The sequence below is a fragment of the Apus apus genome, chromosome 2, assembly GCF_020740795.1.
Source record: "Apus apus isolate bApuApu2 chromosome 2, bApuApu2.pri.cur, whole genome shotgun sequence".
Lineage (NCBI taxonomy): Eukaryota > Metazoa > Chordata > Aves > Apodiformes > Apodidae > Apus > Apus apus.
In genome coordinates this window covers 17558709-17581176 of record NC_067283.1, presented here as the reverse complement: position 1 = coordinate 17581176, position 22468 = coordinate 17558709, and the positions used below count along the sequence as shown (strand labels likewise).

General features: G+C 38.9%; 1 protein-coding gene across 1 annotated transcript in view; it reads left to right on the top strand.

The window, feature by feature from the left end:
- Positions 1 to 22468, top strand: part of MYO3A (myosin IIIA) — a 106834-nt gene that overhangs the window by 74674 nt on the left and 9692 nt on the right. The window contains exons 22-31 of the mRNA XM_051612236.1: positions 101 to 230; positions 2667 to 2746; positions 3374 to 3451; positions 5418 to 5623; positions 7649 to 7760; positions 8484 to 8646; positions 9295 to 9381; positions 11643 to 11766; positions 12870 to 13845; positions 14550 to 14688. Of these exons, the coding sequence (XP_051468196.1) occupies positions 101 to 230; positions 2667 to 2746; positions 3374 to 3451; positions 5418 to 5623; positions 7649 to 7760; positions 8484 to 8646; positions 9295 to 9381; positions 11643 to 11766; positions 12870 to 13845; positions 14550 to 14688 (2095 nt within the window). The remainder of the gene's footprint in view (positions 1 to 100; positions 231 to 2666; positions 2747 to 3373; positions 3452 to 5417; positions 5624 to 7648; positions 7761 to 8483; positions 8647 to 9294; positions 9382 to 11642; positions 11767 to 12869; positions 13846 to 14549; positions 14689 to 22468) is intronic.

Sequence of the window (22468 nt, the reverse complement as noted above, 5' to 3'; positions counted from 1 at the left end):
TTTCTGTATCTTGATATATTAAAAACCCTACGCCAGAGTGCTGAAACTTACAAGTATTTTTCAAAAGCCCGGAAGATACATAAATGCACTTTTTAAACAGGTTCTATATAATGCAAGTGGATTCCTAGCCAAAAACAGAGATACTCTGCCAGCTGATATCGTGCTGCTACTTCGATCATCTGAAAACAATCTGACGCGACAGTTGGTAACCCACCCTCTTACAAAAACAGGTATTGCTGTTGTGGTAATCAACTTATTCCTCTCTAGACTTCATTATGATCACCACTAGGTTTCCTATGACCATTTGTTGATGACATTATACACTTTGTGGCTTAACTTTCCAACTCCAGAATCTATACAGAATGGACCCCCAGCCATCTCAAGCTGCAGGGGAGGGATTGGTCTGGTCAAGTGCCAAGGAAGTTGTAGAGGCTTCCTTCAGGGTTCTCTCTTCAGGTTAGGGAAGCAAGACAGGGAGTCCAGTGCATCCCTTGAATTGAGGACTGAACAGAAAGGATCGGGTAAGTCACTAGCCTTTTTTGGACAGGGCATAAATATGCCTGTTTTGTTTCAGTGCAACTTTTCTCTAAAGTAGGAGAGAACCCCTATCATCTGCTGCAAAGAGTGAGGAGACACTTCCCAGTTTCCCAGCCTTCACAATAGGTAACTGATGGGGGTCTAGTAGTGAGTCCTTCCTGGGCGAGTTCATAAGTTGAGGTGAAGGAATATGACTGGCTCTACAGAAATTACTCCTGAGTTGCACCTTAGCTGAGACAGGTCTTTGCACAGTGTCTTACCTGCCATTTTAAGATACTGCGTAAGCCTCCTTACAACCAGTTAACAAACTGGTTGTGTTTATTACTCCCTGTGTGATGGCAATGATGTCATACAATAAGTACTTTACAACATGACTTTCTTTTACAACTACAAGGGAGAAAACAGAACAGAAAAGCTAAATTGGAAGAGCCTAATGGAAATGTCTCTAAAATGTTATCATTGTTATAGAAACTGAGGTTTTGGCAAGGCTCCTTTTCTTTACAAAGAAAAGGGAGCTTTGCTGGTGGAATGCAAAATTTGGTCTTGAAGGTCTATTTTAAATGGTTTTCCTGGGAATGACCTTGCCTGAACTTTTTGACTTAACATCTGCTAAGATGTTAAACTATAATTTCTGAAGAGCCAAAGTCAGGGCCCAAAGGGTCCCAAGAACTGATCCCAAGTCTTAGGTTATGTTTTGCAAGATAACTCTGAAGGTTGTTTTAGTCTTCTTGTTAAATGTTATGAAACACTGTGTGTAGTCTTTCAAAATGGACCCAAGCCATCCATCTGTAGCCAACTAAAAGTTAGATTTCTCATCTAAGTTATTAATCTAGAATCAGCAGAAATATAGAGGTTTACCCAGAGGACAACCTATCTTGCCTATCTCAGGTGTTTCTCTTAGGAGGGAATAAAAATCTCCTCTGAAGGTGTCTCTCCCCTGAATAGAGCAGCAATCCTATAGACACCTCACTTTCAGATAACTAAAGTTAGGTGTGAGTAATCCTCTCTCTTAGCTTCCCACTCTGAGATATCCAGCTAAGCACAAGGGAGATTTAGCAGTTGATATCATCACATAATACATGACGCATTAGCTTAGCATGTTGTGTATTTGCAGATGTTTAACCGTCTCTTACCCACATCTTACTGATAGTAGCTGAACACAGAGAGATTACAGGCTCTCCCAGTGGAGAGTGAGATTCCAGAGGTGTTACTAGCAGGAGCTATGGCAGCATGCAGCAGTCGTTGGGGTTTATCAACATAGAGTGAAGGGAAGCTCATCAGAATTTTCATTACTCATTTAGAAGACCAGTGTCTGTGTAAACCACTCCAATGCACCTAGTCCTTCAAGGCATCATAGTAAAAGTATTACTTATATTAAGGATTCCAAGGTTAGAGTCTTAAGACTGTGTCTATGCTAGTAAACCAGACAGAGCCAGTGAGCTATAGCTGAAATGCTTCCACAGGATTTCCCATTCTGATTAATTGTTACCATCCCTCCCTAGAGCAGTTTTGGACCATGTCAGCTAACAGTCTCCCAGAAATACCCAGACACACTTCAAGAGAAAGCACAGGCCAGCAATGGCTTCCAACAACCTTTGTGGAAAGATACAACTTTATTTTTACCAGGAAGTGAAAAGAGTAGTGAAATATACAGTTTAGCTGTATAGACTTGAGTCATGCCATGTCACTTGTCCTCAAGGCCAGAGAAGGGTGCTAGAACTCTTTTTTTTTTTTCTTTCTTTTTTTTTTTTTTTTTTTTAAACTAATATATATGTAGCCTTAGAACTAGAATAGCACAATAACATCCTTAGGGTAAAACCACATGGATGTGCTAAGATGCATCATTCTTACCTGCTGCAGCAGTCTGCTTGTTTATTTTTTTGCTCTCGGAGTTGACATAAAAGTAGTGAAGGAGAAAAACTCAGTCCACATTCCATCTTCATGCAACTTCTTCAGAGCTTGTTTCATCCCAAGGTTGACAGGGCAAGTAAGGACATACTCTGAAAAAGACAATGACCTCTATAATCACATGGTTACACTGGGGGCATGACTAAGGTTGCTCAGCATAGTTTTTAGTTTAGATGAGATGTAAGCATTTTGGTAGGTTGCTTTCTTTCATCTTCCCATAGGTAACCTGGCACACACAAAAAGCAAAACTACAATCAGTTACCAGATGTGGACCCCCAAGAAATCCATCAGTCATACAAAGGTAAGAAAACTGATTCCAGGATTCTGCATTGAACCCTAATTTAACCTAGAAAGGCAATACTGTTATTGGTGCTAAAAGTAAGCAAGTAACCCCTTCCTTGGTTTTTCTCCCTCTCCTATTTTCTTTTCTGTTTAGCTGGATATCTTTGTGTTGTGCAATACATATTCCTTCCGTGAGGTAAAAACTTAACATTTCCCTTCTTTCTGGCTATAGTTTTATAACAACTTCAGAGGAAAAAAATATTATTTCCTAGCTGCATTGTAACAAAAAGCTCAAGTACAACATTGGTGTGGAGTATAGTCAAGTTCCTTAGAGAACTACCAAAATAACAGTGATGATGAAGTAAGAGACAGGACTTCAGACATTGTCAGGTTATTTGTTGCAGTTATTTAGATGCTCTGTTATCAAATTGTGTCCTCTGTGTGTGAACGTTTGTGTATTGTGTCGTGAAGTGATGTAACGTACTGGTGTAACTGGTTTGTGCTAGTGATCATGCTATAACTTTTTCTGTTTATAATACTTCTTTTTTTAATTAATTGTTTTCTGTGTGTGCTTTGTTGGCCTTGTAAAGGGCACTACAGGCTCAACAGAGATAAAAAATGTAATTTTCTTTCTTCACCTTTATAGAATGAAGCAGGAGATACTGGACATCATCCAAGAGAGACAACCAGCATGAAGACACAGACAGTCGCTTCTTACTTTAGAGTAAGATTTCAGACCTTTTAATATTTTTTTTCTAGAGTAGAATGAATGTTTATTCTTTCAGCTTTTGAAATGCACCTGTTGACTTAGAGTTAACAGTGATCCGTTTAGTTTGTGAACTGCATATATGATGCAGCAGTCTGTGCAGTACAAGGATCTAGAGAAGACTGTGATGTTTCATCTTTAATTGTCCTTGATTACACAGCCACATTTCTGTCATGATGATCAATATTAATCTGTCAGTTGCTTGTTTTTCCACCAAGGGTGATTCTGTGGTATGGCATTTATTTAGGAATTTAAAAAGCAGGAGGGCAAAGTTAATTTGGAGCAGGAGCTCCAGAGAAAGATCTTGATGGTCACTGCTCAGAGGCTGTCTTGAGGGCATCCTTGTGGTTTCTTCAGCAGTGCTCTTAACCTTCCCAAGCACTAGTTGTGCTGCTGGTCCTGCAATAGAAAATAGTTGTGAAGAGCGTTCTTTCTTCCAAAGTGGTACACAGATTTGCTTCATTTGGGCTCAGTGCTGAATTTCCAAATCTTACTTAGTCATGTGTCCCAACAAAAACATAAAGCTGGCTGAGGTGATGTTCATGACCTGTAAGAGTTCATTTACATTTATGACAGAGAACAGTAAGGAGCAACATCTCTGTTCAGTAGATGCCATTGCTCAGCTTTGTAGACTGTAAAGGATAATTTAACCTTAGATATCATGCTAGTCCAAAGCTGGATGGTATTTTAAAGTTCTAGATGGAAAAGTGTATTGAAACTCATTCAAATCTAATGTCTGTGATTCAGTGCATTATCAGCAAATTCGTTAATTATATTTACACTTTTCTGTTGTTACATTCTGCAGTGGAAATCTCTGCTCAGATCATGCTAGCTAATGCTCTTAAATGAAGATTCAGCTTCAGCCCCAGTGGTTTACTCATATGCAGAAGTCTATGGGTAATTGAGAAAAGCATCTGCCACCTCAGACTGAGTGGAAAAAAAAAATATCCATTAGTGTGTCCTACTTGTTTGTGTTCAATTGGCACACTAGTGATGAAGCTAATTATGCACTTTGCTGCATGGTGCAGCATCTGTCCAGAATGGAATTGCACATTTTAATAGGAAACATATGGCTCTTGATGTCCTACACTAGTTTCATGTATCCAACCTACTGCTGAACTGCATTACCTCCTTTCTGTTAAGTCAGGTTGTATCTTGAGGAATGAGTTTCTTCATTTGTGTTTTAATAAGATCCTCCCATGAAGCAATTTTCCAAAACACCGCTCAATGTTGTTTACAGCCAGATTCTCCTCAGTTGGCATGGGGAGGTAAAAACTGCATCCTCTCTGCTCGCCTGGAACCCTAGTGAGGTGGGAAAACTGTGACTTTGGAACTGTGATTTTGTGTAGTTTTGCCATCCTCAATAGTTTCCTCTTGGAAGGGCAGCTCTAGGATCACCATCAGCCTCTGTGGCATGGTGTGCTAGATCAGAGCAATTTAAGCAGCTCCTCTTCCAGGATGACCTTTGTTTCCTCCAGGCTAATGAAGAGATGGCAATATTTACTGACTTGTTGCTCTTCCACTTCCCATCTGTAGGCAGATGATTTACTCTCTGGGTGAATAAGGATCTTCAGATAGGTGACAAAAGGAAAAAAAGTGAGCTGTAATTATCTAACAATGCTCCAAGAGAAGCAAATACATAAAAGGAGAGTTTCTGTTGTAGGTTAGACATTATGGCAGTTTGTGAGAATGTTCTGGGTGGAATTTGGTACATCCATTAGGAATCAGTGTTTCTCTCAGGTTGTAACTCAGAAAGCTTATCAAAGCTAGAATTGTTGTTGGGTTGTTTACTTCATCTACTATTAAAGTACCAGTGCCTTTGGACATAATTCTGATCACATGAAATAAAATTTCAGCTGCACATGGACCTATGTGTAAGTTTTATAAATATCCTGGTGGCAGTAATCTTGTTATTTTCTTGCAGTATTCTCTGATGGATTTGCTATCCAAAATGGTCGTGGGGCAGCCTCATTTCGTCAGGTGCATCAAGCCCAACAATGACCGGCAGGCAAACAAGTTTGATAAAGAAAAAGTGTTGGTTCAGCTGCGTTACACGGGAATTCTGGAGACGGCAAGAATTCGAAGACAGGGTTATTCACACCGTATACTCTTTGCTAACTTCATAAAACGGTAACGTTGATGTGAAGAAGCCTCCTTCTCTCCTATCATTACTGCCCAATGTTTGCTGTGCATCAGCAGTGTCTTTGGTATGGTCTTTAAAGAAAAAACGTAAAGGCGTTTCCTGAGACAAAGAAGATTACAGACTAAATGACAAAGAGTAGTTCAGGCACAAGATGAGTGACTCATTTGGATTGACAGGGGAAGATGATGCATCTCAGGATTATTGTTTCAGGCTCCCTGTGCATTTGGGTAAAAAATGTCTTGCTTATAATCTGCGAGTTTTCTGAAAGACTTGAGGTTTAGAAATGTAATATTTCAAATTAAAGCCAAGCAATAGCATCTGAGGAGTGCCAGTTTCTCTAGCTCCTGATGTTCAGCATTGTGCAGCATCTACTTGTGCAGGGTGGGTGGTAATTCGGTTTTGCTAATCTAGGGCTAAGAAGTACATGAAGTGCATAGTTTTGTTTAAAATATAAGTTTGAAGTATTAGTCACTTGTTAAGAAGAAGAGTAATGAACCCAATGTGATTTTATAATTCCTTTAACTATCTCCTTTCTCCATCCCCAAAAAAATCAATCCTGACCACTTAATCTGTACGTCTCTCTTACAAATAGAGACCCTGAGTATTTTCCTGAAGCTGATCTGAGACTTATGGAATGGAGATCAAAACTGGGAAGAAGTGAGCAACACCCAGGCAGACAGATGCACTTAAAAATAATAGTGCAGTAGGGAAACTAGCAGCAGAGTGCTGCAGGTGCACAGGAGAGAGAGGAAGGACAAAGTGATGTTTTTATAGCACTGTTTCTGGAAAGACTAATCCTAGGACTGTCACTGTTTTGGAAGAGTGGAGCATGGGAAAAAGTAGTTATCACTGCAACAACATCAACAAGGTGTGCTGTGGCTTTTGGTCACTGCTTTTTATAACACATTTTACTGTTCAGGTATAAGAGAAGAAAACATTGAACATAACAGGGTATCTTTCCAGAGAGCAGAGATGATTGCAGAGATGCTGTGCAGATCTCCAGTACTGAGGATGTGGCCCTCAAACAAAAATGGATTTTTATTAAGTGTCTATCTCCCTGTCTTTTGTTTTGTTTTGTTTTTTTGTAGGTTAAGAGTTACAGGTAGACCTGGAATAATGGTAAGGAGCTGTAGGAATTGGTGATAGCGCAGGAATCAACATTGTCTCTTTTTATGGTTCCATTAGGACAATTTAAAGCTGGTACCACCCAAGCCTTGTGTATAAAGGCTGAATAACAAGAAAAAAAGCAGAATGTACTGTCATGAAATACACATAATTAATGTAATTTTCCTGAATTAGAAAAAACAAGATAGGTATGGTTAATTTTGTTAGGGAACATTTTGAAAAGTCCTGGAATGCAAAAACTTTCCTACCCAGCAGTGGAGCTGGTGTGCTATAGGTAATTTTTATTCATGAGCATTCTGACCTTCTTTCCTAGTTAGAGTTAGTTCTGAGTAATGAGTTTGCCAGATTAAATGCTTATGATGTGTCATAATGGCATGTATACGTTGCAAAGGATCTACAAAGCTAAATCCAAAGAGGTAACAAGAACTGGGTTGTATCTCACATAATATTAACTATCTTAAAGGTAGATGGTCTGTCACATGAGACAAGATAGGAAATTTTCATTATATTTCTAGATAAGCTGATTTAGGTAAAATAACCTGAAAAATATTTTTCTACTGAAATCACTTTCACAGAACCCAGAGAGCTAGCGCAGAAAAGAACTGGTACACAAATCTACTTGGATTGCACACTTTTTAAAAACCTTCTGGTGTTGATACAGAATTATACAACCCCCCAGGGTGTGCAACATGTCACTCATCCACTTTTGACTGAGTTTCTCAGTACTGCATATAAATCACAGCAATTTCTTTCATATGCTGTTTTGTTTTTTTCTGTGCTATGTTTTGTTTCATGCAACTGCTTTTATTATTTAAATCAATGTTTTAAATGTATTTGCATCTATTGCTTGCCATTAATGGAATAAAGAATTGTATATTTGTCTTTAGGTATTACCTCATCTGTTACAAAACAAATGATGATCCTCCAGTCAGCCCAGAAACCTGTGCTGCCATCTTGGAAAAAGCCCATCTTGACAACTGGGTTCTTGGAAAAACTAAAGTAATTTTTTAATATCCTGTATCTGCATTATTGCAGTATGTCACTGTTAGCTTATTAAGCAATTTGTTTTCTCACCCTTACTTCTTACTGGTTGGGGTAGCTCTTAGTCTGTGTTGGTTTAAGAAAACAGTCTTTGCTGGGTACTGTTCCCTGACATCTGGCTGAAATTCTGACCCTGTAATTGTTAAAATCCTGATTAGCTTTAGTGAGGCCACAGTGCAAAGCAGTATGTGACAATAACACTGCTTGCATTTTATTTCAAAAAAGAGTGGTAGTAAGGATCCCAGTGAGCTTAGTCCAAGCTTTCTTAAGGAAAAGAAATAATACTTCTTCCCAGGAGCAATCAGACTCACAAAGGGAGAGGAAAAGGTTTTGGCTTTCCAGCCAGAGGCCTCTGTGGCAGGCTTTGCTGAGCACTGCGGGAGGAGATAGGAGGATGATCCCATATATGTGAAGTGAGAGAAGACTTTATTATAAAGAAACATGTCTGTTCTCATACTCTTGCTTTCGGTTCTAGCTCACTACTAGTCTTGTTAGTGTGCCAATATCCCAAACAATCAGAATGCCATCTCTAACATGAATGAACCTTTAGATACTACAGCTGAATAGTCTGTTCATCATTTGAAACCAACCTGTAACTCTTGTTGATGTTAAATGGATTGAGTGAATATAGGGCCTGGGAGGGTAACTAAAACTTTCCATTGTCTGCTTACTCTTTTTAAGGTATTCCTCAAATACTATCACGTGGAGCAGTTAAATTTAATGCGGAAAGAGACTGTTGACATGATTATTTTGATTCAAGCTTGTGTCAGAGGATGGCTGGGTTCAAGGAGATACAAAAAGATAAAAGAACAAAGGGAACAAAGTGCTATTAAAATACAGTCAGGTAATAGCTTTAAAAATGTAACATTTTGCTTGTGTGTGTGTACAGTTGGTAGATGGATGTGCACGCTGGATGTGGATTTTGCTGTTTTCCTGCTGTTGTATTTGACAAAACATCTTATACTTGGTGATATCTGTTCTTACAAAGAACAATTTGTTTTAACCAGGTTATGACAATCTCTTTACTGAAGCTACATTGATCAATGTTACATTTAAAAGGCAATTTTAACAATGGAAGGACACAATTGCACAGATAATACTGTTATTAATAATATTCTGGCATGTTCTGTCAAGGCTGTATAATATAATAATGAAAATAAAATTTATTAACTGTCCTAGATAATAAGACCAATTACACTATTGATGGAGCCATCAACTGAAATTTTAATACATTTCAAACATCATCTTATTTTACATGCTGATTCTCATGTGGTTTTTATTAATTTCATTTGTAATAACTTTACTCACCAGAAAACACAGTTTTTATGTAGATTTACTGCTTGTGCTTGTTAGCCATGTTTTTTGAAAGGAAAAACCTGGAAAATATTTATTATTATCTTAATGGAAGTCTGTAGTTCCTTCTAGACTTTTCCTATTCTTGCAGCCTTTTGTGTACCTAACAGACTATTTAATTTTTGACATCTCTTTTCAGCTTACAGGGGATTTGTTGCTCGTAAAGAATACAGAAATGCCAAACGTAATAGAAAAGTGGAAGAATATATTACTAGACTTCAAGCAAGTAAGAATTGTTTGCGTTTGTGGCTTTTAATATACTATCCATGCACAATGTGTTGATCCAGATTCTTTGCTGTTACCTGGTTATAGTGATTGAGTATGCTCATTTACACATTCTGAGGTATAATTTATCTATTATGTATCTACATACAGTAGTTGAGAAGGGTCAATGTATTCCCTTACCTGTACCTCAGCGTGGCTTAGGGGCACTTTCCACAGATGTGAGGTGGGCTGGTTAAATGTTATTCTTGAAGTACCATATGATGCTGTCTGCATATAATGTGTGTCTGTGCTGTTCTATTAGGAGTAGCTTTTGTTATGTATCAGTAATAGTTATGTTTGAGGAGATTCAACCTGTAATTTCACTCATGTCTTGGATTCTTTTTTGCCATCGCTCAACTCAACCTAGCAAAATTGCAGCAGTATCACCTTGGGCCCAGATGTGTGCTATGACACATGCCTCAGACTTAGCTTATATTGGCATGTCCATTGACAATGTAACTTGATTTATTTCAAAATAACTCCTCCTGAGTTGCTTTTATATGAAAATGGAATGAAGATTGGCTTAGAAGTCCAAGAATCTCTAGAAGTATTTCAAGTACTTTACAATTTGCACTTTTCTGAGGCCCTGTCAGACTGCAGCATAAAAACCAATTGTGCCACTTCTGAGAAGTATTTGAGTTTCTTTACCCTATATCAAATTATCAAGATGTAATTTATGTCCTTTTTTTACTGTGCTTCTTACACTGAACTACTGCATCTAGTGGAGCTCCAGTTGGTCTAAAAATAAGTAGGGACACTTAAAGCAAATACAACCTAGTACCAAGTTATATGAATGTGTGAGAACAGACTGCCTGTGCTCCCTTCCTCTTCGTAAGGGAGCTTGACGTTTCTCTGTGATGCAGAACTCTCAGTGGAGTTGGAGCAAGAGCTCCCGTATCTACCATCTCCCCATGGTATTTAAATCACCTAAATCCTTTACCCCCATAGTCTTGGTACTGCATTTGGAATTAGAGTACAGCAGAAACATTTTGACAAAACACTATGTTATTTTTATTTTGCCAGGAATTAGCGGATTTGTGCTGAATTCCTGGAATTGCAGACTTGTCCAAGTCACAGTTTTGTGGAGACTGTGCCAGTTCCCATTAGGAAATTATTTGCAAGTTCAGGAATTTTTGAAGCAACATTCTGAATGCAGTTCAGTTTCTGACTAAGACGCTCCATTGCAGGTGTCTAAAAGTGACCTAGGAATCTAAATTCCTCTTACAGTTAGCAGAGCCTAGAGCTTGATCCATTTTATTTAAAAACACCAAATGCTCATCTCATTTGCCCCCATATTGGTATCTAGTGTAATTTGAGATGCCCTAGGTTATCTTGCCTGGCCCCCAGCTTTATTTCATGTGGTATACCCAGCTTTTTCTCTCCAGAAAGTCCCATCTCTCTTGTTCTTTCAGCCAACTCCATGTAGGAGCCTTTGCTGTCCTGGAGCACTTCAGATGGCACTAGATAATCTGTCTGCCTGCAACTGCATCAAGCCCCTACTGACTAGTCAGGGCCTAAAAGTCTCGGGGAAGACCCATGTTTGAGTCCTTATTCACTCTGGTTCAGACTAGAAACTAGAACTTGTGCCTCCCACAAAGCACAATAGCAAGTACCCTTGCCACGGTGCCCCTGGTTACCGTGGACCTTAGCACATCTTTCATGCTGAGCTTTTTCATTTTGAAAACAAACCTTTGCAAAAGGAGCACGAGCTAAGTCTGCTGTAACTGCTGAGCTATAAAAGTTTCAGTTTCTTTCTCATCTAGTGAATATTCAGCTAATTCCAAGACTGTGCCAGAAAGCCCGGTAATCTCTATAGCCTGATAATCAGGCATTTGCCAAGGAAAGGAAAATCAAATCAGTTGCCTGAATCAGGCAAAGCAGGTACATGAAGCTGAGAGCACTGTGTTCTAGAAACATTTCTACAGCACTGTGCTTCTCTTTCATTCTACATTTTCCTGTATTTTATTTAGTCCAATAACATACAAAGAAAGAGATTGTTTGTATCCTCATGTAGAATGAGTGCAGCTTTCTGAAATCTCAAAAAGTTTTGTGGGATGGAGTAACTTCAGATTAAACGTAACTATAATCAAAATAAATGTAACCACCTCAGCCTGTGTTTCTATATTGTTTTATGTTTAATGCTGTTATCATTTGACTCTCTGAAATGTGTGGGACACCCAATGCTTGTTGCCTAAGGTTGTTTTGTATTACAATTTGTATCAGTTGCCAGAGGATACTTACTCAGGAAGAAAATAAAAGAATTAGCTGAGACAAGAAACAAAGCAGCAATAACAATTCAGTCTCACTACAGAGGATATAAGGAGAGGAAGAACTTCAAAAGGAGAAGGTAGTGTTCTTTTCTATCTCTTATGTCACTCAAATGTGTCCCTGTTCAGTTACCATAATGCTGACAAACAGCAATGTAAACTAAAAGTGGAGCAATAGATACACAGAGGTAATGCACATTTATGTGGAGCACTTAATATCAGTAGTAAATTTTCTCATATTTTTAAGCCCAGGGAATAAAATATTTAGGAGAAAGATGAAAAATACTGTTTTTACTTGTAATGTTAATGTAATCTGTAGATTAGTCTCTTTTTGGAACTAGCTCATGATACAAAATGCTGAGATGAGAAAGAGAAATAGGCCTTAAGGAACTGTTCATCTCAAGTCACTGTTTGAGATGACCATAGGTGATGACAGGGGGAACCCAGATGCCTTGCTCAGATCACACAGCTAAAAGTTAGTTGAGGTGATACACATTGAAATATCTGCTATGTGGTTGTAGTCCCACTCTCTGTAATGGAGCTAGTAGCACTTTGCTCATCACCATCGTTTTTTTCAGTGACAGCATTTAAGTAGGTGAAGACTAGTCCAGGGAGGAACAAAACAGCTGTGAAGAAGTCCAGAGTCTTTCTGAGGGAAGGAACAGGTTGGCAGATTTGCCCTGGCAATTAAGTTTTTATTGATGGTCCCAAAGGCAGTTAAGGAATTAGGTCTTTAAAATTTGACCTGGACCTATGCCCAGGATCATTGTTTTTGCATTCCTAGTGTGACTTGACACAGTTTTCTTTCATGAATACATCTAGCATTGTGTTTATTTATACATACTGGGGGTGCTAGAAAGTTTCTGCCTTGTTTTTTTTAACAATTAAATTAATTACTTACTATTTTATCAGCCCTCATGCAGCCTAGATTGTCCCCCTAGCAATTTTCTATTAAGAGTGTAACAGGGATGTCCCTTCTCTGTTTAACTAATAATCATCAGAAAGACAGAGTTTTGTTTGCTGTCTTTAATTCCAGCTACATGCACTAAATGTTTCCCATATTGCAATGTATCAAATTGCCATTTAGTACACAAACACCAGAAAAGGCAGTTGTAAACTGCCTTTGTGACTATCCTTCATCTCCTTCAGCTATAATTTTTGCCCAAAACTCTATTTCATTCAGGGAATCACTTAGAAAGAAACAAACTGAAAATACAGGATCAATTAGCAAAAAGGAAAAGGATGAAGAACTTCAAGACAATGAGCAAAGCCCAGCTGGAGTGAAGGGTGCTCTTCCTAAAACAGAAGAAAACGCAGCCATCATTGTTCAGAGCCATTACAGAGGCTACAGAGTCCGTAAAATAATAAAGGAAGAGCGTGAAAAAATAGCAGAGGAAGAATTATCTGCTGTGGAATTCCTCGAAGCACAACTGAAGCCAGCTCAGTATGATGCACTGGAAGAAGCAGCCAACAAGGAAACTCAAGATGAAGATGATGCTGTTGCTGGCAGCGAGTGCTCTGAGTGCAGTCACACAGGGGATACACAGGAGCAACAGAAAACAACTAGTGAAGGAGAAGGAGCTCCTGTGAAGGAGAACCCTGTAGTAGAACATGTTGGTGAAGGTGAAGAACAGGCCTCCTTGGAAGAGCTGTCTAGGAAATCTCTGAAAATCACAGCTGAACCTGGTCCCCAGCAAGAGCAAGAAAATCAAGACACGCTCAGTGCTGATGGGCAAAATCAAGAATCTGCGGTGGACCAGCCCAGGACTGACAGAGATGTGGAAGGAAATCACCTGAAACATAAAGCAGTGATGCCTACAGGATGCAAAGGAATTGAGAGAAAAGAGTCACTAAGAGGGTCATGGAAGCAGGTTGAGGCAGAAAAACAAGGTTCAGAAGACAAAGAGAAGGCAGCAGTGATTATTCAGAGCAGTTACCGGGGTTACAAAAAGAGGGGACAACTCAGAAAAGAAGGGAAACTACTTTGCAAAAGTGTAGAGAAAACTATAAAGGAGACAACAGAAGCAGCAGAGCGTCAAAATAATGATCCAAAAAAACCAAAAGATAAAGAAAGCACCAGTACTGAGGCTGAAGACTCTAAGACACTGAAGGGAGACTCAGAGAAAGAGGCTTGTGATTTAGCAGCCTTTTCACGGCAGGTAAGAAGTTTGTAAGCCACATGTGTTGAGCATAATACCCTGAGCAATAACAGAATAGTAAAGTTATATTGCTGCCTTCAGGGGCACCAAGGTTTTACTCTCTATACTGAGACTGAGATGTTGTAATGAGTGTTCTAAAAATGCGTATTTTGAGCTGCAAGAGAACCTCCTTAACCCTCCCTCCCTCTTTTCAGAAAGGAGGGAAAGACAAAGTTAGAGCATTGGCAAACATATATGCTACTTTTAACCTGGCTCAGGTTAAATTAAGAAGATTTGCCTTTGTTTGTTGAAATGCACATTTACCTGGCAAGGCCCTTAAAATTCAGTAAACTTGTGAAATGTCTCTACAAATGAAACTAGAAGTTGCTGTGTCGATGTCAAGGACTCAACGTGCACAGCAGCATGCCTTCAGCTGTAGCAGCTATTTTGCATCAGCAAGGCACTGTCCACTCACCTGTGTGAACCAACATGAAGCAGCTGCAGGACTGGGCTGCAGTGTGGAGTTTCATACAAGTCTTTATTATTTCTTCTTCGTTTTTTTCTTTAAGGAGGATGGGGAAGTAACTGTGGTAGGGGCCTACACTGCAGTGGGTAGAGCAATACTTTTTGAATTCAGTCTGTAGTCTACTATTTTACCTTTTGTTACCTTGGAACATAGATATTTATTTATAAAATAATGTAAAATCCTGTATTATATTTTTCAGATATCAAAATTATCTGAAGATTACTTAGCATTGCAGCAAAAATTGAATGAAATGATATTGTCACATCAGCTGAGACCCATTACACTCTCCAAAGATAAGCAAGCTAATGGCCAACTTTCTTCTCATGTTTGTCAGTCAGGTAATGTTGAACCTTGCTGCTAGCAGAATTTTCATTTGTAAACAGGACTGTCAAGAAGTGACTCCCAGTCATCTTTTTAAAAGCCAGGGAACTAACAGATTACTTAGCTCTGGCTTCTTGTATACCTCAGACTGTTCATTTTTGTACTAAACCCCATATAAGGGCATGTCTGGAACATAGTTTCCAGAGATACATCCAAGTCTGGTTGGAATTTACATATTTACCATTTTCTTGGAATTTTATTTCAGTATTGCTTAAGATTGATGAACGAATCATTGTAAGACCTAGACATAACATCTCTAGAAATACTTTTATTTAGTAAAAATTCCGCATTGGCTCTTTTTTACTGCTATGTTGTGTAACTCTTTGTGCTATTGGTAAGGTATGGAACTATGTTTTAAAAACAAAGTATTTTTTAGGTACTATGCTGAGTAACTTACCAAAGTTTGTCACATTTATGCTGAGTAAAGTTTAGGTATCCACAAGTGCAACTGAGGCTATCAAAACTTGTAACTCCTACCCATGCCACTGGGTGTGTCCATAAAGTTGCAAGCAAAGTTTTATTAGTAATTGGCATCCATTTAACTCACACAATTAAGAGTACATTATCTCTGAAAATACATTCCAAAGTTATTTATATTCCAATTAACATGGCTGGTGGGGGTTCCCAAAACACCAGCACAGCTGGAGCAAGTTAGGTGGCAGTGGGGAGGAGTACTGGGAGAATAAAGGTGGAAGACATGGGATTCAGAGCATGCAGATCATTAAGACCTGTACCCCAAAGAGAGGTCCACGAAGAGCTGAGATGTTCAAGCCTCTTCAGCTGGCATAGATGTAACAGGAGATTTCCTCAGTCTGTCTTGGGCCACAGATACAGAGGAAGATGAGTACAAATGTGGCAGATGACTAGATGGGTCTCAATTTCTGCAGGGGCTTTTGTGCCAGCCTGTGCCACTTCACTGCCTCTGGGGAGGTCTCTGCTCACCCCTGCACAGCTGAGATCAGATCCAAGAGTGTCCCTTGCTGCCCAGAGCTAACTATTATTTTAGTTATAACACTGTGGATTTGGTTGTCATGTATGCTGAAACTTCTTTCTGTTCCCATGGCTACACTGAAGATATCCTAAGAGTACTTCAGCCCCACTTTGCACTCCTCTCCAATGGGCAAGCTGCTAAAATGGGAGCTTGGTGTTTACAAAATCTAAATCTCTAAGTGTATACTGACTGCCAGGAGGTAATCTGTGTAGTCCAACCTGTTTCTAATACCAAACACTGCAAGATAAGACAGATGTGAAATGGAGAACCAAGTACCATAATCTTTCCTTAAAGACAGAGCAATGCTTGTGATTGTCGTTAATGGGTTTGTACTGAGTTGTTAAAAAACAGGAATATTTAATAAATAAGATAAACCTGAAGCATTAAAATTCATGCTTTGGAAGAATAACTCTTGGTTCTTACATGTTTTCCTACAGAAGCTAGAGAAGAGAGGTAGATAGAGGGATACTCAAATCCCCATTTTATCAGTTAAAGATCTCATTACTTACCCAAGTGAACCAGGTGAAAATGTATCAATCTGTTCATGCCACTTGCAGAATGGAGCAAAGTCTACCCTTCACATTCCTATAAATTTAAGTAGCTCTACAGGAGGCAAAAGGAAGCCAGAGTTTGTCCTCTGTGTATGCAACCCTGCTGTCACAAGCCAGGAAGCAAAGAACAGTTTCCCACACCTGCTTAAAGTGGTAGACCCATCAGCCACTTCACTTCCCTTTACCACTGAAAATGTCCCACTGCTTTAAACCTCTGTCATGTCACAATACAGTGTTTTTCCAATGGTAAAGAGTGTGGAAGTGCTGCGTTGTATCCTTTTGAACATCAACAAGAAAAATGTCATACATTTCTTTGAACTAAGTCAAAATACTTTTTAAGGCAACACAGAAGTTGTTGAGTTGCATAAGCCATCGGGTCTTTTGCCTCATTTTAATAACTAGATGCAAATATAATATTTTTTTTACAAGCTAATGTTTTGTGGTCTTAACAAAAGGAAGGTTTATTTTCATTATATTTTCTCCCAATAAATATATGTTGCATGTGCAACATGACAGCACTTAGCTCTTTTGTACACCAGGTACAATCTTTATGGAAATTCTGATTACTTACAAAGTCCCCCCCTTTTTTTTTTTCTAATGGATGCAAAAATTGAATGCTTGCTACCTTGACTAACTGCCTTTTGCAAAAAGTGTCAGCAACAGTAATCATAACTTTAAACAGTAGGAAGCATCATAAAGAGAGTCCTGAATGCTCATATTCATACAGATAAAAACATACTGTGTAGTCAACGCATGCTCATTACAAAATGGCTCATGCAGAATTTTTGCACTTTTTTTATTCCCCAAATAAATATGGTGAACACACACTTTGGGTTTTTTATTAAATTTCTGCAAGTTGCCACATAGACAAGGTGAATACAGAGCTCAGAAGTTACTCTTTTCAAAGGTGACTGCATTTAAATGAAATAGTCGGTGCTGTTTGACTGAGAAGCTATGACTGAGCTCACTACAGAAAAATGTGCCACTAAAGCACAGGCCAGCTGAAGTTGTCCTACTTGCTGAGACCTGCCCTTAAACATTGTAAAGCACAAGCTACCTCGCTCCACCTCAAATCAAACAGGCCCTTCCAGCCTGTTTACTGCTGCCCACCTCGTCACTCACTTGAATGCTCTGCTTCAGTAAGTCAAACCACCCGAAAAACAGCCCTCCTCCAGTTCTCATTAGAACTCATGTTCCAAATCTTTCTGTAGCCAGGTTGTCCTTGATACAACAGGCAGTATTACATTTTAGGCTGGGTCTGCCTCCTTGGCCCTTCTTGCCTAGCTGGTCTGAGCCAGGCAGCCATCGTTTGTGCTTGCTGTGTTCTGTTGTTGACCCAAGTACCTTGTACAACTGACATGGCTACTCCTTATAAATGTAACAAAGCTGGCTTTTGCCAGACATGGAACTTTGAAAAAAAAGAAGAAGGAAGGCCAGCTGGACTCTAGTCTAACAGTGTGTTCTGCCAGACTTCCTGGCCATGATGAGAAGTTTCACTCTCTGCAGCATGGTTGGACAGTGGGTGCCAGGCTCAGTGCTCAGCTAAGATACGGAGCGATGGCAGCAGGAACCCGAGCCCTGATTCCTCACATCCCCACAGCCATATTTATAACTACTAACCAGTCCACTGGAAGATCTTTCTTGGTGTGGAATGTGAATTTCTTTTTCTACATTCAAACATAATTCACACAAGAGGATAACTATTTCCTTTCCAGCTATGATCAATGCAACAGGGTACTGAAGGAAGAGAAAATGCTGCAGTAATTCCCATCTTGCCTGTGAGAGTCAGTTGGAGCCTAAGCATTACTGAGCTTAATCACAAAGCTGTGTTGTTTAAACTTAATTAGATGTTTATTCGAGCAAATATGATCTAACTAGATACAGAGAATATTTAAGTAAAAACAGGCCTGTGTTCATATAATTTAGGTTGTACTATTTGCAACACATTAATTACCAGCATTTGGGATATTGAACTTTACTTCTGTATGCAATATATTAAGATAAATACATAAAACAAAGACTTGAGGTAATGTATCACAGGCTATCATGCTAAAGTGAAGCAGGTAGACATGGTCAGTAATCCACTGTCTATTAAACAGGGAGAAGCCTTCCTGTCTTCTTGCCTACCCTGTGTGTTATAGTACAATTTATACATGCATATTTACAGAAGGATGTTTTTTCTGCAGATGACCCTGTAGGGCTACCTTTACTGTCCTACCCTTATGAAGGCAATGATTGTTGAGCTTTAGCTGCTCTTTAAATCATGTATTTGCCATTTGTAATTACTTTGGTCATTTACATTTATGTACACTTCTTCCTCAGCTTCACTAGTTTTATATGTCATTTTACAGCTATAACATGTGAATTGTACTTTATAGCTGTATGTCAGATAAGAATACTTATCTGCCTTCATCTGTGGCTTGGTGGCTGTTGTTCAGTTTGAGAATTTACTGGCTCCTCTGATAAAATATTTTATTACATTGCTATCCATAGAAGGGGAGGAACTGTGGGGCAGCTGCATGGCCTTCTTTGACAAATGTTCTGCTTGTCAAAACTGTTTATTTTATTTAAAATGCAAAGCCTGCCATTTAAAAAAGATATGAGCAAAAAGGCTAAATGAATGCTAAATCCACAAGGTTAACTTGTTCTTAAGTAAATTTATTTGTGTTTATAAAAATGCATAAAGTGAGCTGCAGAAGGTTCCTGGAATAAACAATGTTCCCTGTGGATTGAATATCTGGGTAGGTTATATTTGCTTGCTAAATGCATTCAGCTAAACATAATGGCTGCATCCCAGGGCTGCACCTTTGGACTGCTAGTGAGCCTTGGGTTACAGTGGTGACAGAATAAACGCACAAATAGCCACTGTCAAAGTTTTTGAGATCCAAGCCTGAAATCAAGGGAATTTGATCATTATGGGAGCAATTTATTTATATTTTTTTCTCCAGATGAATAATGGTGCCCATCCTTGTAAGTATTAAATGACAGTTCAAGTACAAAATCTCAGGAAGAGAATTTTCTATATTTAGAATGAAATTCACATGGAACTCAGGTGCAGCTGAGGATCTTTTCAGGTACACAAAACAGTGAGGCAGGCAGGGTTTTCATCCAGGATTCCTCCTGCTGCAGCACTATTGCACAGGTTTTGTGGGCAGCCTTTTCAAGGAAAAGAGAGCCTGTGTAGCACTGGGTGTGCACAGCAGTATCCACTGGCTGGTCTTTGTGAGTGAGTGGCCAGCCAGGGAGCACCCAGGCATGGGACTGGAGAAAATCAGGGTAGTCAAGAACTACTGCTTGGTCATTCTCATCTACTACAGTGGGCCTTTGGACACTGCGCAGCCAGGACATAGCTGTGTTGGGAGCTAATCAGATCCATGCTGAGCATGAGATTTGGGAGGTTGTGGAAGCAGAATACAGCCATTTTCCTTAAACATCTTCTCCTAAATAGCAATAATCCCAGGTCACCAGACTCTCCAAAATGAGAGTATTAGTGTCAGAGGATTAATCCACTTCCCTCAGTGGGGCTAGCAGGACTTGGGCATGAGAGATCAAACACTCTCACTTTCTGTGGGATGCAATTGGGAAGTTCTCCATCTCTTGCAGTTTCTAGTTCTAGGTCTGTGCCAGAATGATCCCTCTGTTTTCTCCAGGTTGCTAAGCATTTGCACCCATCAACTCTAATTTCAAAATCTGGCTATGGTAAATATCCCATGAATAAACAATACCTAAAAATTACTAACCAGAGTATTAAAAAGCAGTGCTTTTCTATGTGGAAATCCCATACGTGAGTAATTACATCCTCATACTGTGTACAATTAGGACAGTAAAAAGGTATGCACATAAATGTGAGCAGTAATAGCTGTTCACATCTCATTATCAAGTCCTGGAATTCCAGTTACCACATTTGCATTTTTCTGATTACTTCCAAACCCCTCTACAAACCCTATACTATTACTGTTCTTACTCTTGTTTTCTTCCTGCTTTATTGTGAGCCTGGCTTTACACTTCCTGCCCCCATGAGATGTGGAATAGCACTGAATCAAGCATATAACATTTCATTTAAACGACCTGAAGACAGGTTTATCTGTTTCTCCAGGTAGCCTAATAAATAGAGACTTTTGATCACTTAGATGCTTATCACAGCTGTAACCATACTATTTTTCCAGTCTTCAGTATAAGATCTGTTGTAAGTCATACATTGATTTACATTAGCATCCATGGATGTTGATTCCTTGAGATTGTTGTCTTCCAAGCTTATTGTTGTATGTCTGAATGTGCAGACACAATTCAACCTAAAGGGCTGTTGATACTGACTCATCTTTATTCAGACATTTCTTGCTCATACTTGAATGTTTCAAGCACATGCAGCTCTTTGCAGTTTCCATAGTTTGTGGTGCTGTTCAGGATTCACGTACATTAAATGAGCTGGTCCCAGATTTCATCATCCCTCTTCTTATTTTTTCAGTGTATTTGGAGTTTTCAGTGAGGACTGAGTATGAAAGTAGTAATACCTTGTCACTGAACACCATAGAGTGGAAGAGTGTGTATGCAACTTACGTAGAAACCTTTGAGGTAGTGTTAAATGAGCTAGCTGAGATACTGATAGGAATAAGGAATTTTCCATAGATTTGCTAAACCTTCCATAGCGTTACCTGGCAGCCACAGTGTTCACATGCCGTTGCTGACCCTTAACTCTGTAATTCATTCATTCCCATGGAGAATAACCTTCACTTTTATTAAACTTCCCATCCTCACTTAATCAAATTTGTGTTCTGACAGTCTGCTTCAGGTTTGGGCAGCAGAGATGTAACTTCCTGGGCATGGGTTACAGCATAGCTGAAATTCACTGTTAAGCTTCAAAAGCAAAGCATCCATGTCATGAGAGCAAAACCTCATTCATTTGACTGAGTACTGACTGTACTTAGTCTAGATCCTTAGCTGTGCTAGTGACTAACTGGGACATAACCTTAAGCAAGTCTCAGAGCGTCTTGCTTTGTGCATCTCATTTCCCCTGCTGGATGACAATGCCAGCCTTACATTTCCAAAGTGCTTTAACAGCTACTGTTGTCAATGGTTTTTGTATCAATGTTGTAACATACATATTTAAGTGTTTCTTAGATAGAAAGCATCTGTTTTCTTTTATATATAAAGTGCATGGTCAGATCTTGCTAGAGATACTTGAAGTCTTAAGAAAAAATAGGCTATAAGATATTTTACTATGGAGAAACTGAGCTTAAATAAAAACCTTTTCTTTGTAATGGACTCTAGAAGCAAGATAATTGGCCTATTAATAAGTGAATGATTTTACTCCTTCTTTCTGCTTCATTGCCTACTGCAGAAGGGTACAGGCCATCTGGAAAAGAAGTGCATCAAACTCACCATTTATCAGGCTTGGGTATCTAATCTGCCTTCCACCTTTACGTCTACTAAGTAAATGATTTCTCAAATTATCAGCAACTAATGAAAAAGCAAATTTTACCTTGTGCAGTGAGTTATCCAATACAAGCAACTATTTCATCAGCTTTATTTCAGTAGCAGTGAACACACAAATATAAGTGCTGAAGGAAAACACAGGTTCACTTTCTGGTGAAACAAAGAAAACTAAATCCATCAAACTATTTTTTACTCGCTGTGAAATTTGGAGACAACATTCCAAATTGCATTTTACATAATTGTAAAAAGAAATTACAGAGGTTCAAGCTTAGAAGGCTGTCTGCCCCAACATGGTATTTATGTCCCCTCTGTTCTTTTGCATAGCTCATAGGTATGCACAACACATGCTGAAATGAAAAGATGTTTCTTATTGAAGCCCTTATCATTGTCAAAATTATTTTTTTGAATGCAAGGGGAGTCTTCTTTGCAAAGCATATGCACATTATTAATACAAGGAATTTCAGTGGAAATAATTTTAATCTAGAATACGATAATGCTTCATGTGTTTGACAGTGATAAATTAAATAACAGAACAGCATGCATAGTGATGAATTCCTAGGGAACAATAAACAAATTTTGGCATTATGAGAGCCTTTTCCTTGGGATTTTCCTAAAGCCCCCAATTCGGCTTAATTTTCTTTTTCCAGATTTTCGTACAGTCGTGATCTTTGACACAATTTCTGAAAATGCCCTCCAGACAAGGAGTTAGGTGTTTCTATTCAACTACATTGAATTTTAATGTTTTTTTTTTAAGGTACTGTT